Raw genomic sequence first — 16,716 nt, 5'->3', positions numbered from 1 at the left:
CTTTCCAAAATGACTCACTTGAAATGACTTCAGTTTTCCTTGATTGCCCAACATAAACTGATTGTTCTACACAATATAGCTAATTCCTATTTTATCAACAGAAATTTTATTTTTTAACTAGAGAATTTAATTTAAATGCTAATGCAAGCACATAATAGTCATGAAATGGAGGCTGGAGAGATGATTGAGAACTTAAGAGTACTTGCTTGCTCTTACAAAGGACCCAAGTTTTGATCCCAGCACTGTGATTTTTTTATTTGTGCACCCTAACAAAGCTTATCTGAGGATCAGAGAAAAAAGCCAGTCACTATATTAAACATAGAGGTCAGGCAGTGGTAGCACTCACCTTTAATCCTAGCATTTGGGAGGCACAGATTCATCAGGATCTCTGTGAGTTCAAGGCCACACTGGGAACAGAGCTAGATGTGGTGGCACACACCTTTAATCCCAGCACTAGTTAACCATAGTGGTTTGGAGGTCTGTACAGACAGACAGGAAGTGATAGAGCTGGGTGAAAAGAGAAAGTGATGTAGCTGGGCAGAGAAAGGAAGTAAGATGGCAGGACACAGAAAGGTATATAGGCATGAGTATTCAGGAAGTAGCTCTCTGGAGGCTGAGGAGTTGGTAAAGTGACATTAGCTGTGGCTTTTTCTATTCCTCTGATCTTTCAGTTTTCACATCAGTATCTGGATCCAGGTTTTCTATTAATAAGATCCTTTAAGATTTGTGTTACACAGCACCCTTTTCAGAAAGCTAACAACTGCCTGTAACTCCAGCTCCATGCAATCAAACACCCTCTGTTGGCACCCCTCACACATGTGGCATACACAGAAACATACACACAGATGCATACTTACACCTAAATAAATAATAAAATGCATCTTTTAAAAAGAAAATAGTCATAAATGATGGCCCAACAGATAACATGTCCAGGAATGGAGTTGATGAAGCACAGAAAAATATATGCTTTTTCCGAGTAAGCTTAAAGAACTCTATATGTAGTGATGTGTATGTGTTTATACATACATATATGTATATAAGTGTGTATATGTGTGTTTATGTATATATTTATATGCATCTGTGTGTACATATGTGTATGTATAAAATACTTGTGGGCCATTAGAATTCGGTGGAGATACTATCCCTTTCTGTGGTGAGAAACGTGAAACTCACACTGCGTAGATCACTTATGTTCATTCCACCTGCACGTCTCCCGAGTGCAGCATTTACAGAAGAGAAAAGAACACATTAGGGGGCTCTTGTTATTAATGTTCTTGGAAATTTCCCCCATGTTCTGCCACTCCTGTTCTGATTTCTACCATGTTATACTACTCTTCCAGATTACAGCTTTCAAAAAATTTCCCCTTAAAATTTAGTAAAAGCATTATCAAAAAAGGGAATGGAAAGCTGAAACCCTGAATACTAATATTCTCAATGGTTGTTTCAAGCTGTTGCAAATCACTATTTTTGTTAGACATGCTTTTCGTTGGCTAATAAGCATTTTAGAAGCCTGGTAACATAAGCTGATGTAAATTAGATTACTTTCTTCCTGCTCTAACTTCTAGAATGCACAACACATGACTTCATGTTTTCATTATTGAGAAATAAGCATGTCCAAGTTCCTGCCTCACAGCACACATATTGTATGTCATCACAAAAATCACTGGAAATGTGTTCAATAGAATGAGAACTGTGATCTCTAAATCCAATTTAGTCTAATTTTTTTCCACAAAGACACTACATTTTATTAAGTATGAAAAAATGAAGAACAGTTACCTGCCCCTCTGGTGTGATTAAAATCTCCTTTAATGACTTTGCATGATTTTCCATTGCCATTGCATACACCACAATGATCTTCCCTGGCAAGAGACCCCAATAAGCCATCACAGCCAGCTTTCTGTAAGAAAAGAAGGGCATACATCAAAAGTTGAAGTACTCTCCTGGGCCTGCAGCCCTGGCTGTAAAGAATCATGCCCAGTTCTGTGCACCTCCCCCGCCCAGGTAGCAACCTCTACAACACTGCTTGAGGACTCGGGGTCCTATGCACCTCCCTCAGGTAGTGACCCTCTACCCTGTTACTAATGCTGCACCAGGAGCCCAGTTAAAGAGTTCTATAAGAGCTTCTCCAGGTAACATTCCCTCCCCGCACACACACACACCTGGCCCTGGCTTCCTGAGGACCACCAGCAGACCCTGTGAGCCTTCCACAGATTTCTGGGAATCTTCAGCGAGAACCTGATCATTGCATGTAAGGTTGGCTCCTGTGCTCAGAAGTTGCACCAGCCTTAGCTGGGCAAGGACCATTTCTGATACTCTAGATGCACATCAATACTGAGTGGGCCAAAGGCTGAAAGCTAAATATCAATCAGTTGGTCTAAAATCTGACAGATTTGAATAACAGCAAATAGAGATTCAAATGTCCACTTTACCGAAGTTGGAACAGATATCTCTAACAAAACACATTAGCAATGATGTAACTTCAGGTACCTAGGTCCCACAACAAAATCACAAAAACAAATATCCAAGAAAGTATACGATCTCCAAAAATTAGTACTCTAATATTAATGTTCCCTCAGAAAACTAACTGATACACAAGACAATTATTTCAAATCAGCAGTTATGAATATGTTCAGAAATGCGAAGAGGATATTAATAAATGTCAGAATGAAGACCATGAAAATAAAAACACTCAATAAAAGGAGGAAAACAATTCAATATATGGAAATATGTTTTAGAAATGGGATACGGGTTATAAATAAAGCCCAAATAAAAAAAAAAAAAGCTTAAATGAAAATTTCAGTAAGCCAAATAAAAAATCAGAAGAAAGTATTATCAATAGAATGGATCAAAGGGAAGAGGGAATATTGGGTTTGAAGACAAGGTAGAGGAACTGGATCACCTGATCAAGGAAAATGATAAATCAAAAAATATCCAGGAGCAGAGCATGCATTAACTATGGGACACTAAATGAATCATAGGTATATATATAAAAAAAGATAAAACCCTTGTCACAGGCCCAGAAGCTATTTTTAACAACATCATAGGAGAAAATTCCCAGTCTAAGGAAAGAGATGTTTATCAAGATGAGGAACACAGAACACCAAATAGACAGGACCAGAAAAGAAACTCCCCATGTCACTTAGAAATCAAAACACTGAATGGATGGAACAAAGAAAGGGTCTTGAAAGCTGCCAAAAAGGCTAAGTCATTGAAAAAGGCAGGCTCAACAGGGTAACAACATGTGCTCATTAGAGTTTTTAAGAAACTGAAGGGACTTGGACCATTATTCTCCAAGTTTTTAAAGATTCCAGACTCTAACACAGTCTACTATGGCCATACTACCGATCATAATCAAAGGATTAAGAAAAAGGTTATATGGTAAAGGCAGTTTAAAAGTGTGACAACAGATCCCATACTAGCGAGGAAACTGAAAGGAATACTTTGGACTGAAGAAGGGAATAAGCATGTCCAAGAGATGGTAGTGAAAAGATAACATTATGTGGTAGTATCCTAATTGTACTGAAATGTGATTTTGATTGTATGTTAATAAATAAAGTTGCCTGGGGGGTCAGAGCTATTAGAGCCATAGCAAGAGTATGACGGTGGTGGCACACGCCTTTAATCTCAGCACTTGGTAGAAGAGCTAGGTAGATCTCTGTGTGTTCAGGGATACAGCCAGCATTGGAGACATATGCCTTTAAGACATGGGGGGCTGTACATACAGACAGTGACGAGGTAGTCACATGTTTGGGTTTACAACCAATGAGAAGGCAGAACAAAAGACTATGAAAAGACATATACACAGGAAGTAGCTCTCTTTCAGAGAGCTAGGACCACCGCAGGAGGAAGGGTGAGATTTTAGCTCTGAGCTCTGACCTCTCGGCTTTCTCTTTTACATTGGTTCTGTGTTTCTTATTTTAATAAGATGGTTGGTTACATCTACAACATTAGATAAGTGATAAACAAAGAAAGTCTGAAGAAAATAAACACTATAAAATCAAGATAATGACAAAAATCAGTATGTAACTTTTAATAATAACTTCGAGTGTCAATGGTCTCAATGTTCCTTTCAAAAGACACAGGTTATAGAAAGAATTCAAGAAATTAGATATAAAAACCCAAATAATCCAATTCAAAACTGGGGTACAGATCAAAACAGAGAATTTTCAATATAGGAAACTCAAAGGATGAAAAACACTTAAAGAAATGTTCAACATCCTTAGCCATCAGGGAAATGCAAATAAAATTTCAAATTTCAAATCAAATGAAATCAGATTTCATTTTACACCTGTCAGAATGGCAAGGATTAATAATACAAGTGAAGACTCATGCTGGTGAGGATGTGGAAAAAGGGGAACATTCCTCCATTGCTGATGGGAGTGGCCTACTTGTACAGCCACTGAGGAAATCAATATGGTAGTTCCTCAAAAAAAAATCTGGAGTTGATCTAAGACACACTATCCCACTCCTGGGCATATACCCAAAGGACACTCAGTCCTACCACGAGGACACTTGCTCAACTGTGTTCATTGTGGCTTTAGTCATAATATTCTGGAACTGGAAACAATCTAAATGCCCTTCAAGCAAAGAATGGACACAGAAAATGTGCTATATTTACACAATGGAGTATTACTTAGCCGTTCAAAAAATGACATCAAGAAATTTGCAGGCAAATGGAAAAAAAATACTGAGTGAAGTAACCCAGGCTGAGAAAGAAAAATATAGCATGTATCCACTTATCACTGGATATTAACCATTAAGTAAATGATAATTAAGCTATAACCCATAGACTCAGTGAGGTAAGGTAAAGAGGAGAGGTCTAGGAGGATGCATGGATCTCCCTGGGAGGGGCACATAGAACAGATTTTAGGGTTGGACTGGGTGTGAGTGAGGATAGGAACAGGAAGATTGGGTGGGCAGGGGAAGGGGAGATAGAGTAGAAGGAGAAAATTGGGGTGATAAAGCTGAAATTGAGGGGCATTTGAAGGATGATATGAAAACCTAGTGCAGTGGAAACTTTCTAAAATATATGAGGGTGATCATAATTCAGGGACCTAATGAGCTCTCCTAATAATGGGGTATACTGAGTCTCACTGGCTATCTCTTTTCACCAAATGAGGCTTCCAGTAGCTGGACTGGGTTGCATTCAATTGAGCTGTTGGCCAAAGGATCCCAAAGAAATCCCCCCAAAACCCAAGCTGTTGCAAAGACAGAAGGTTGCTCTCCACAAACTGACAATGGGGCTCCATTGCCAAAGACAACACCAGCACAACTCATTGAATGTGGAGGTGCCTATAGAGAGCCTTCTCCCCAACATACTAGTGTCTGATGTATGAAGAAACTTTGCAGAGGGGAAGTGTAAACACCAACCCAGTCACAAAACTCTTGATCTACAATCTGTCCTGCCTACAAAATACGCTAGGACAACAGTGGCACAGAACTTGTGGGAGTAGCCAAACAATGTCTGACTTGACATAAGGCCCACTCTATGAGAAGGGACCCACATCCAGCACTACATGGGTAACCAAGAACCAGAGACTAGAAAGCCCAGAGACCTAGGGTAAAACCAAACAGTACTGGTCTAAAAAAAAAAGAAAGAAAGAAAGAAAATACAAGTATCAATAAAATGACTCCTAATTATATTTTGCTGTACTCATAGATCAATGGCTCATTCAGTCATCATCAGAGAAGCTTCCTTTGGCAACAGATGAGAACAGCTGCAGAGAGCCACAGCCAAAAACTATGCAAAGAGATTCTAAATGGAAGGTTAAAAGTGTAGGAGCTAGAGGGGAAGAACAAGCCCCTCTGAATCAGCTAAGCAAGGCACATGTGAACTCAATGAGACTGAAGCAGCAAGCACAGGACTTACATGGGTCTGTATCATCCTCTGTGTATGTATTACAGCTTTATTTTATTTTATTTTTGGTTTTTCGAGACAGGGTTTCTCTGTGTAGCTTTGCGCCTTTCCTGGAACTCCCTCTGTAGTCCAGGATGGCCTTGACCTCACAGAAATCCACCTGCCTCTGCCTCCTGAGTGCTGGGATTAAAGGTGAGCGCCACCACTGCCCGGCCTATATTACAGCTTTTAGCCTACTATTTTATGGGACTCCTGGCTGTGAGAATAAGTGGGTCTCTAAATTCATGTGCCTGCTCTTGGGACTCTTTTCCTCTTGCTGGGATAACATGTTCAACTTCAGTATGATAACTTTTGCTTTATCTTATTATATTTTATTTTTTCATGGTTGTTATCTCCTAGAAACCTTTTTTTTCTTCCTAATGAGAGACAGACACGGAATGGATCAGGAGGAGGGGGAGGGGAAGTGGGAGGAACTGGGAGGAGTAGAGGGAGGAGAAACTATAATTAGGATATATGGTGTCAGAAAGAATCTATTTGCAATAAAAAAAAAAAAAAAAAAAAAAAAAGAGCCATCACTGTTACCAAGGACCACACTTCTCACTAGAAACAGAAACCAACTTAGAGTGGAAGTATGGACAAAGGTTCTCTAAGAAAATGTAACCAGGAAACAAGAAGTAGTTGCTGTTCTAATAACTGAGAAAACGGACTTCGAAATTAAACTAATTAGAAGAGATGCCAGGTGGGACACAGATAACTTCCAGCTACAGCAGTAGGTTACTTCATACTGAAAAAAAAAAAAAAAAAAAGAACATTTCAGGAAGAAGACATGACAAACTTTCATGCACCAAACTTTATGAATCAAGTTCCTCTAAACATGATGCAACAGATTAACGCTAGCACATTCATATAAGGTAATGCCAACACTCTACATTCACCAAAAGACAGATCATCTGAGGTGGGGGACGTGAACAAAAGAGTGGCGGAGGTAAGGGATGTCATAGTTCAAATGGACCAAACAGACAGAACATTCCATCCACACACTAGAGAATATATGTTTATCTCAGTAGCTCACGGATCCTTCAACCCAACAGAGCATATAGTGGAACATAAAAAAATAAACTACCAACAAATATAGGGAATAAATAACTCTTTATATCTTATTTAACCTCAATAAAGTAAAAGTAAGTATTAACAGTAATAAAAAAAAACCACAGAAAATATACAGTCATGGAGATTTATCGGCACTGGATGGATTATTCAAAAAATAAAAAGAGAAAGTTGAAACTTAGTTAGAGTAGGAAAAAATAAAAATAAAATGTGACGTATTGAATTAAATCTACAGGGTATAACAAAGGCAGACCTATGAGGAAAGGTTACTGCTCTAAGTGCTTACATCAAAACTGAACAAACAACTCAGCGATGTACTGTAAAGCCTTGGAAAAATAAAATCCAAACAAACACCCAAAACAGTAAACAGCGAGAAATCATCAAGATCAAAGCAGAAATTAATGAAAAAAGAATGAAAAAAAATACAATCACTTAAAGGAAGATCTGGTTCCTTGAAAAGATAAACAAGTTTGACAAAACCTTAGCCAGATTAACAAAAAAAAGAAGACTCAAATTAATAAAATTAGTGATGCAAAAGGAGATATTACAACAGACACCATTGAAATCCAGAGTACGGGAAGAACATGCTTCCAAAACCTCCATTCCACAAAACTGGAAAGTATAAAGAAATTGAGGAGTTTCTTAATGCTTCTGACATGCCGAAGTAATCCAGGAAGACATAAATATTTAAATAAATCCATCATGAATAACAAGGTTGAGTCTGCAATAAAAATCCTCCAAACCCAAACCAGCCCAGGCGTAGGTGGATTTATTGCAGAGTTCTAGCAGACCTTTAAGGAAGAACTAAAGCTGATGTTTCTCAGACTGTTCCATAAAATAGAAGAGGAAAGGCTGCTTCCAAATTCTTTTCACAAAGCCAGCATTACACTAACTCCTAAAACATCTACAGTTGATAAACATGCTCAGAAAAAAGCAGCAGGATGAAAAATTATACAGAAAACAGGCACCCATAGATACACCTCAGACAATATCTTGAATTAAATCTAACCGTGGAAGTGAAAGGCCTATAAAGCGAATACTTTAGGACTACGAGGAAAGAGATTGAGGCATACACCAGAAGTATGCATCATGGATTGGTAGGATCAGTATTGGGACAGTGGTCACGCTACTGAAGGCAATCTATAAATTCAGTACAGTCTCCACCAAAATCCCAATGCAGTTCTTCATGGATCTTAAAAACACAACCTTAAAATTTATATGAAAACACAAAAGACCTAGAATAGACAGACAAATCCAAAGAATGAAAATACCGCTGTGAGGTATTACAACCCCCAATTTCAAGTTATAATACAGAGCCATAGCAATAAAAAGACCATGGAGTTACCATTAAACAGATGCATTGAACAAGGGAATAAAACTGATTACCCATATATAATTCACACACCTATAGAGACCTGATTTTTACAGAGGCCAAAATACACATTGAAGAGAAGACAGTAGCCTTCAACAAATGGCTCCTGTCCAACTGGATAGCTCCATGTAGAAGAAAGTAATTAAGTCCTATCTTTCACTCTGTACCAAACTCAACTGTAAGTGGACCAACACTCTCAATGTAATTCCTGATGCTTTAGTATGTTAGAGGAGAAGCTGGTGAATACACTTGAATTTATATGCACAGGTAAGGACTTTCTGGACAGGACCCTGGTAACCTAAGTATTAAGATTAACAATCTTAATACTTAGTAAATGGGTCCTCATGAAATACAAATTTCTATATGGCAAAGGACACAATCAATCAAATGAAGAGGCAGCCTAAAAAAAAAATGGGAAATAACCAATTTTGTATATCCCAGCCATATATCCAGGAGTGGGGTAGAATCTAGAATAAATAAAGGACTTAAAATATAAAGTTGAATACTAAGAAAACTAAACAACAGTTCTCAAATGGCTGAGGTACAACATCAGGAAAATGCAAGTGAAAACTACTTTGAGATTTCATCTTACTCCAGCCAGAATAGCCAAGATCATAAAAACAAATGGCAATGAATGCTGGCTTGGATGTGTAGAAGGGGAAACCTTACTCACTGTTAGCAGAAGTGCAAACATGTACAGCCACTACGGAACTCAGTGTGGAAATTCCTCAAAAGGCTAGACTAGCTCGATCGTATAGTTCAATGATACCACTTTCGGGCGTAATCCAAAGGACTCTCTATCCCACTACAGAAACGCTTGATCATCCATGTTCAGTGCTGATCTATGTACAATATTCAGGAAGTGAAGACCGTTCTGAAGTCCATACACTGATGAGTGGTATAATAACAGTGTGGTACACTTACACAATGGAACATCACTTCACTACAAAGAACAAAAATGAAATTATGGATGTTGCAGGGAATGAAGGGAGCCGCAAAGATTCTGAGTGAGGAACAACCACACCCAGAGACGCAAACTTCACCAGTTCTCTCTCAAATGAGGGTGCTGGCTTGGAATCTTTAGAAACATGTTTTTAAATTGAAGTGGCCAGGAAACTAGTAAGGGACAATGAGGGGACAAGATTACAAGGGAACAAAGAGAGGAAAACTCAGTTGTCATGAACAGGGAATATAAAACAGTGGGCAAGAAAGGTTAATGGGATGGGACAAAGGAGGGCATGTTTGAGGAGTAACAATATGGAGGGAGAGAAGACCAGCACTAAAGACCTTCAAAAAAGCCATGTAGAAACCCAGTAGCAGTAGAAAAGCTTCCTAAAACACACACTTCTGCCTATCTAAGAGGAGTTCAAGTGGAGTCAGCTATAACAGGGGAATACTGCTCTCCAGATGCTCTAGTTATCTAAAAAAAAAAAAAAATAGGCCCAGTGGCAGGTATGACGAAGCTCTTTCCAAGATCTGGGTCACTTAGCTCCTCTAAACATTACAGTCTATTGCCATTTTTGAGTCACAGAACAGGTAAAAATCCAGCTGGTGTCCGCATGGGAGTGCTGTCTCTCCTCTCTAGCTTTCATGAGGCTGGGAGGTGCTATGCATGATACCAGGGAAGTAACCAACAGTTGTATCCAACTGGGAACCCTGAAAACTATAGTTCCAGTGTCCGGCGAAATGAAAACTTTGGTGCAATAGTGGCGAGTTTTTATGGGCATAGAGGATTAGGTTTTAAGGCCCACCCAGGGAAACGTAACTTATGTGTGTCATCCATTAACAGGGAGGGCCAAGAACCCATGGCTGGGTTATAGTCCTGAGGAGAGGACCTATCACTGTAACTATGGTAAATGTGCAGGGTGCTAAACTGCTCCCCTAAGTTCTTATCTGTGTAACCACAGAATTGTGCATATCTCAGCCTTAGCCAGAGACACTTCTTTTAACTGTAACAGATGGTGTAATAGGCCCATACCATTCTCCCAAGACTTAGCAATCATGAGAGAAGAAAAGGTGGATAATTCCATTTAAAAAAGTGTTTCCAGGACATGCCAGGGCAGTTACACATACTAACTCTTAGCAGCTATGAATGTATAAAATCAAGGAAGACAAAAATCCCAGCACAGGTGGCAGAGATGCTCATGAAGTTCCTTCGCTAGATGAAGAGCTGTGAGCAACTGATAGATGACGCTCTATCTAGGGAGAAGTACTTTGCTTTAGGGAGGTTACCCATCGACCAGTGAATGACCCTACACCCATGCACATCCTGGCAGCACTAAGTGGGTGCAGTGAGTTTAAAATGGAACATAGGAGACTGGGAGGGAAGAATGGTTGGTAGGATATAGGAAAGACTGAGGAGGAGGAAAGGTGGTGTGAATTTTTATAAAAATCCATTATATTCATGCTACTCGCATGACCTTCCTAAGCTGTTCATTTTCTGTTTTCAAGTTCATGTGAGTCTGCTGAGACTACCAGTTATAAAACGCAAAGACTTCAACTTTCACTGCTTAAGTATTTATTTCCAGATGCTCTTTAATCTCCATCCTACATTTTTCCATTTAAACACAAAGGGCAGATTTTTTTTTTCTTAGCCAGCATCCAGGTGTTCCTGACTCCTGCCAGGTGACCTCCACACATGTTGTATTTTAAGCACTTCTTGTGATGGTCACTTTTGAAATAAGCTTGACTAGCTGACCAAAGCCCTCCACTAACCACAGACTGTATGCTTTGACACTGCTGGGCACTCTGACATGAGGAAGGTATGCCTCCATAGGCAGCATTTATGTGCCTTTTACTGTCTCTGAATATCCACCCCTTAGCTGCTATTTATAATCTGTTTGCTTCCCAGATCCTAACAGTGTCAACACCAGTCACAATTTGATTCTAATTTTTTGTTTGTTTGTTTTTTCGAGACAGGGATCTCGCTCTGTAGACCAGGCTGGCCTCAAACTCACAATGGTCCGCCTGGCTCTGCCTCCCCAGTGCTGGGATTAAAGGCATGCACCACCACCGCCCGGCTGATTCTAATTTTTGTATTTAAAATTTCCCCATGTATTAGGGTCACTTGTCATGTATTAGTTATCAGTCTCTCTTTTGAAACTATTCTATGGAGAAGGGTCTCTCAATGGCTTTTTTGAAGTATTGATAAATAAATTCTTCTTGGTTTATGTATGCTCAACTTGGGAAAACAGAATCATATCTCCTCAGTATCAATGAATGGCAATATTTATTCAATAGAAAATAGTAAATTCATTTGATCTCAGCTTTCTTTGGACAGAATAATTCTAGGAACATGTAAAAGTGATTTTTTCAGGAACTCACACTTCCTTGTGTCATCCAGGGTTGTCAGTTCCTGCACTTGGTTCACTTAGGAAGTGAGGCCACCTGTGCAGTGCAATTCAGCTGCTCAGTGGCATGAACATACGGACCAGAACATGAGTCCTTCCAATATCCTCAATAATTCCATTTTCTTCAATAATAGTTTCTTTTGTTCAAAACAACATTGGGATATCATTCAGTATTTACTTTTGCCACTGGATGACCAGGAAAACCCTTCCTTATCTTTACGGCAACAGAAACATTACTGGGCAAAACAGGCTGCTCCATGACCCCCCTTTTGGAGCTCTGTATTCATCATACTTAGAATTCCAGAGTTAGTTTTGCCACTATACATCTGAGATTAAAAACAAAGCAAGCTAGTCAAACTCCTAGTTTTCAGAGTACTGTCAGAAAATTCTGCATGCTTTTCATCGTATTTTGACCAAATGATGTATTTTAATTAAAAAAAAAAAAAACAACCCTGAATCTTGATATATTCTGATGCAGACAGAAGTCATATGCCATTTCAGAGAATTCTACTCAAATTATAATAATCAGATTTATGGAAGCCTTTGTGTAGAATGTTGGTTGGCATAATTTTAATGTCTAGCACAAGACTCTAAAATATGAGGGACATACAGCACTGTGATGTGACAATCATAGATGTTTGGGTTACCATATCTGACAAATACCATTAGGAATATTAATTTTTAAAAATGAATCAATTTACAAATACACTAACCAGGTAGAATCATACATCACGAATGAAATGAAATTGCAAGTTTAATTCTGTAATATATAATTCTGAAAGCAAAAATATGTTTAAAGACTATTACCACTGGACATTTTTCAAATCACAGTCATTTTTTGCTGATGTGTGTGACAGTACCACACAGCTCAGTGTCAAACTTTACAGCATCATAGCACAGAACGTTGAGACCAAGGAACACTCAAGTTGTATGAGGTTCCAGTTTCTAACTCTAAGTCTATAGCTGATATTGGGTCACTCATCAATCCATGCAAAGCTTGTGTGTGTTCAACTGTGTATTTTCTCAGTGGTAGGGTTGAAGGAATCATTATGTGATTTTCAGAGAACTATATAGAACAAATTTACTGGTCATTGTTCTACAAAGTAAATTTGCAGATCACTTCATGCATGTGTGCCTAGAGTGTTTGACTGATTTGAGAACACAGTTTCCCAAGAGAAACTGTGCCTTTAGTACAGTTACACTCAGTTAATTCATTTCTCTCCCATTTCTAGAAAACACATCAGAAATTGCCTAGAATAAAAATTGCAACAAACTAACTAACTCACTAACAAACTGAGCCATATTGCCCCTAAGGACACATTTACTTCCAGGAGTTGCTTGAACACACACACACACACACACACACACACACACACACACACACACGCATCTGAGGACAGAAAGGTCTCTTTTCTCAGCCTCTAAAATGACAACACTGGAAAGCCAGCCCATAAGAAGTCCTTGTGGGGTCAGCATTTTCCTGTGTCCAGTCCTCTCCCCGTGTTCACGGTGATCACCGAGATGTTTGACATTGAACTTTCTGTTTACTAATCTTCCAGGGGAAGACAATCTGATACAGTATCAGAGTTATGAGGAGAAAATTTGCATTGTAGCCTTTGATATTTCCACTGGGTTATTCATGCTCCTTTGACAGATGATCTGTTTCTAAAGACTGATGCAAAGGAGCTCACAAGTTCACGGTAAATGAACATTTTAAGAGCAAACCAATTACAAAAGCTACCATTAAAAATAGAGACTGCCTTTGAAAATTGATTGAGTCTGTAATGTTGGTAGGTAATATGACAAGTATGACTGGTTCTTAATTTATTGTGACTCATATCTCAGGATAGGAGAGAACTGGAAAACTGGAGTGTTCGACTCTTTGTTCTGGAATGTTCTGACAGATAAGTGTTCCGACTTTAAGAATGAGATCTATGTCTATATCTTAAAATCACCAATTCTTTCAGCTGTCAATGGGATCTGTGGATCACTCAGTTCTCACTCATCCTTATACAGGTGGAGACATGGCATTTCAAGTTTAATTTGTCTTACTCGCAATCCCAGAAATGTCTGAACCACCCAATTCTCCTGAACCTCAACCCAAAGCGTTTCACCATGTTATGAAGCTTCCCGGTAGACCCATGGTATCACTTCAGCATGTAGAGTTTCACTTCAGGAATATCTTACCTGGCACCTGCCATTTGCACATATATCTAATCCCTGGTATCCACAAGAAGTTCCATCCATCACCTTTTCTGATAGAAGAACAGACTGTTCCTTTCCAACAGGAGAGCAAAACAAGGCGCATGGTTTTTCTATACACAAAATAGATAAGAGAAGAATATTGACTCATCAATATTTTTTATCTTAAGCTCTATTTTTTCCATAATGATACTGCTATTATGGAAAATATAATTCAATGCTAATTGAGCAATATAACATTAAAATAGATTCATACTAGAGGTTTATTATATTAGATGACATGTTTTCCTTAGAAGCATCCAGTGCATATTAATCACCACCTTTAGAAATCTGGTTTCAAATGATTTTCAGATGTGCATTTTCTGGCACAAAACTACAGAAAACAAAACAATTTCTCCTGAAATATATTTGGTCCATCCCAATTTTTGTCCGTATCTTTTGGAATGGCAGTTTCCTTACTCTAATCACACATCAGGATTCTACTCATTTGATTAATTTTATTCAGACATGAAGTTCTTTCAATGTCTCTCACTCATAAATCTTAGCATAATAATATTTAATTTTTACATGCATTTTCAAATACAAAATTACTAAAGCAGGAAAAACAACTGTCATCCGACACTCTGTATTCTGCGGTTTCATAAACAACAAGCGAGATTGTGTGGGAACTTCCACCTTCCCAAGTGCTGATGTTGTTAGGAGGACTCAATCCCTTCACTGCTTACTCAGACACCATGTCAGTGCGCTGGATGTCCAGGGTAGGAACTATTGATTCAGGGTGAGGAATCCCTGAGCCGCTCGCATTCTTCCTCCGTGCCTCGCCGAGCATGAAGTAGGAGGGTTGGATTTCAAAGACTCACCTCTTAGACTCAAAAGTGGCATCGTTTTTTAAAACGTGTTTCTACTTTGAAGCCATTTATGGAGGATCTGTACTATTTGGTGACACCAAGAGTACAGATAATCAAATCTGAAACTTCAGCACAGCCTCCATGCTACATTACTACTCTCCTGGCTCGACCCCAGTCAGCCCTTTACTGCTTATTAAACTTGTATAAATAGGATGGAAAATAGTTTACAGCCCTTGACACGGCTCTTGTGTCTTCAGCAAAGTTCCACGTGTGCTGATGGTATTCTATAAATACCAAATAACAGCCAGAGGCATGGAACGGGGGATCACTTTGCAAAGAGAAGACAGACAGTTAAATGAGCCTTCAAAACCGAACATTTCAAACAGTTTTCACATGTGGCTTCTGAACGCCGCTCTGAACAATTTGGGGGAGTTGGAATACGGCCTTTAATGTGCATGGTTTTGAAATTTTCCTTTAAGATGCCATTAGAAGCCACAGTAAAGCAGTTCAGTGTGCTCTCACACCTCAAAGCAAAGTGTGCTTCTTCGAGGACTGCTTACTGTGTCAGATCTTTGGACTTAAAAGCAGCTGCTACAACCACAGCACTTCAAAAGCGGTAAATGTAATTCTCTTCCTAGAATTTTCACTAAAGACCGAAGCACCTCAGATACATGAGTTGAAAGGAATGAGCCCTCGAGGCAATCCCACTCATATTCCAAACAAGAAGTCTGAGGAAAAAATATCTCTGTATTTTTCCTTTTGTATCATATTGTCAATACAATCTCCATAATTTAACTTTACTATAGATGTCATAAATCTTTGATCCCATTCTTTCTTCCTGGAGAATACACTGGAGACTGTGGCACCAAGGTGATCCCTGAAGCATGCCAGTACTTGGCAAGCAGGTGACTTGATTTAAAGGGACAGCCCTCGCCCAAGGTGCACATTGCACATGGATTATCAGCAGAGCTTCAGCCTTCAGAGGGGATGAAGCTACACGAACACTGAAGCCACAAATCACTTTTGTTTATAACAAGGAATAGTCTCTACCTCAGTAAGATCCTATATCCAGATATCCTTCCATGGTTATGCATCATAAAAGAATAACAGATGTAACCACTATATTATAAGATAACATGTATTATCAAGAATTTGGATTTACAAAATCATATATTTCATTTTCTTCCCAGTGTGATATAAAGGGTAGTTATTGTGTATTTTATCAATCATACAGACTGATGAACTCAATGGATCCGTATTGAAAAGTGGTTAAAAATATGCAATTCAAAATCACAATAAAATATGGCCTCACCCTAGAGAAGGACCATTATCAGAAAGATAGCATATGTTGAACTGAATGTAGAGAAAAGGGAAATTTTGCACTTGGTTGCAGGTGTGTAGGAAGGATGCTTAGTAAAAAGTTAAATGAACTTTCATATGATCCAGCATGCCAACTGTTAAGCATGTCGTGAAAGAAAACTAAGTCAGTGTGGAAAAGAGAGATTCAAAATCATGGTAGCAGTAGTTACAATAATCAAGAAACGGAAATAAACTATGTATCAGTGTCTGGGTAGATAAGGACAATATACTCTATAATGCTAAAAGTATGAAGTCCTGTCATTTTTCAGCACAATGGATAGAATTTAAGACTATCATGTTACGTGATATAACACAGGCAAGAAAGGTAAATATCACATGATCTCACTCATATTTGAACATGAAAGTTGATCTCAGAAGTTGAGCATAGAATGGTGATTACCAGAGTCTGGTGAGACAGAGGCACGATACATACGGAAAATCTGTCCAGTGGGTGCTAAGGAGTCCTGGTGTGCTGCCTGTCACAGACTGATTATGTGACAACAGAATGTACTACACATTTTTTAGGGCAGGAGAAAAACAGTTGACAGTTTTAGCATAAAGAAATGGTAAATGTTTAAGGACATAAATATGTTTACTTTTCTTTGAACATTGCACAATATT

The 16,716-nt window shown here is 38.7% G+C and overlaps 1 protein-coding gene across 1 annotated transcript in view; it reads right to left on the bottom strand.

Moving 5' to 3' along the window:
- The window catches only part of Adamts19 (ADAM metallopeptidase with thrombospondin type 1 motif 19), a 206,118-nt gene that overhangs the window by 64,301 nt on the left and 125,101 nt on the right, over positions 1 to 16,716 (bottom strand). Inside the window, 2 exon segments of the mRNA XM_028893701.2 lie at positions 1,777 to 1,897; positions 13,874 to 14,001. Of these exon segments, the coding sequence (XP_028749534.1) occupies positions 1,777 to 1,897; positions 13,874 to 14,001 (249 nt within the window).

The sequence above is a fragment of the Peromyscus leucopus genome, chromosome 19 (genome assembly GCF_004664715.2).
Source record: "Peromyscus leucopus breed LL Stock chromosome 19, UCI_PerLeu_2.1, whole genome shotgun sequence".
Classification (NCBI taxonomy): domain Eukaryota; kingdom Metazoa; phylum Chordata; class Mammalia; order Rodentia; family Cricetidae; genus Peromyscus; species Peromyscus leucopus.
Note: the sequence above shows the minus strand (reverse complement) of the source record. Positions and strands in the feature narration are given on the sequence as shown.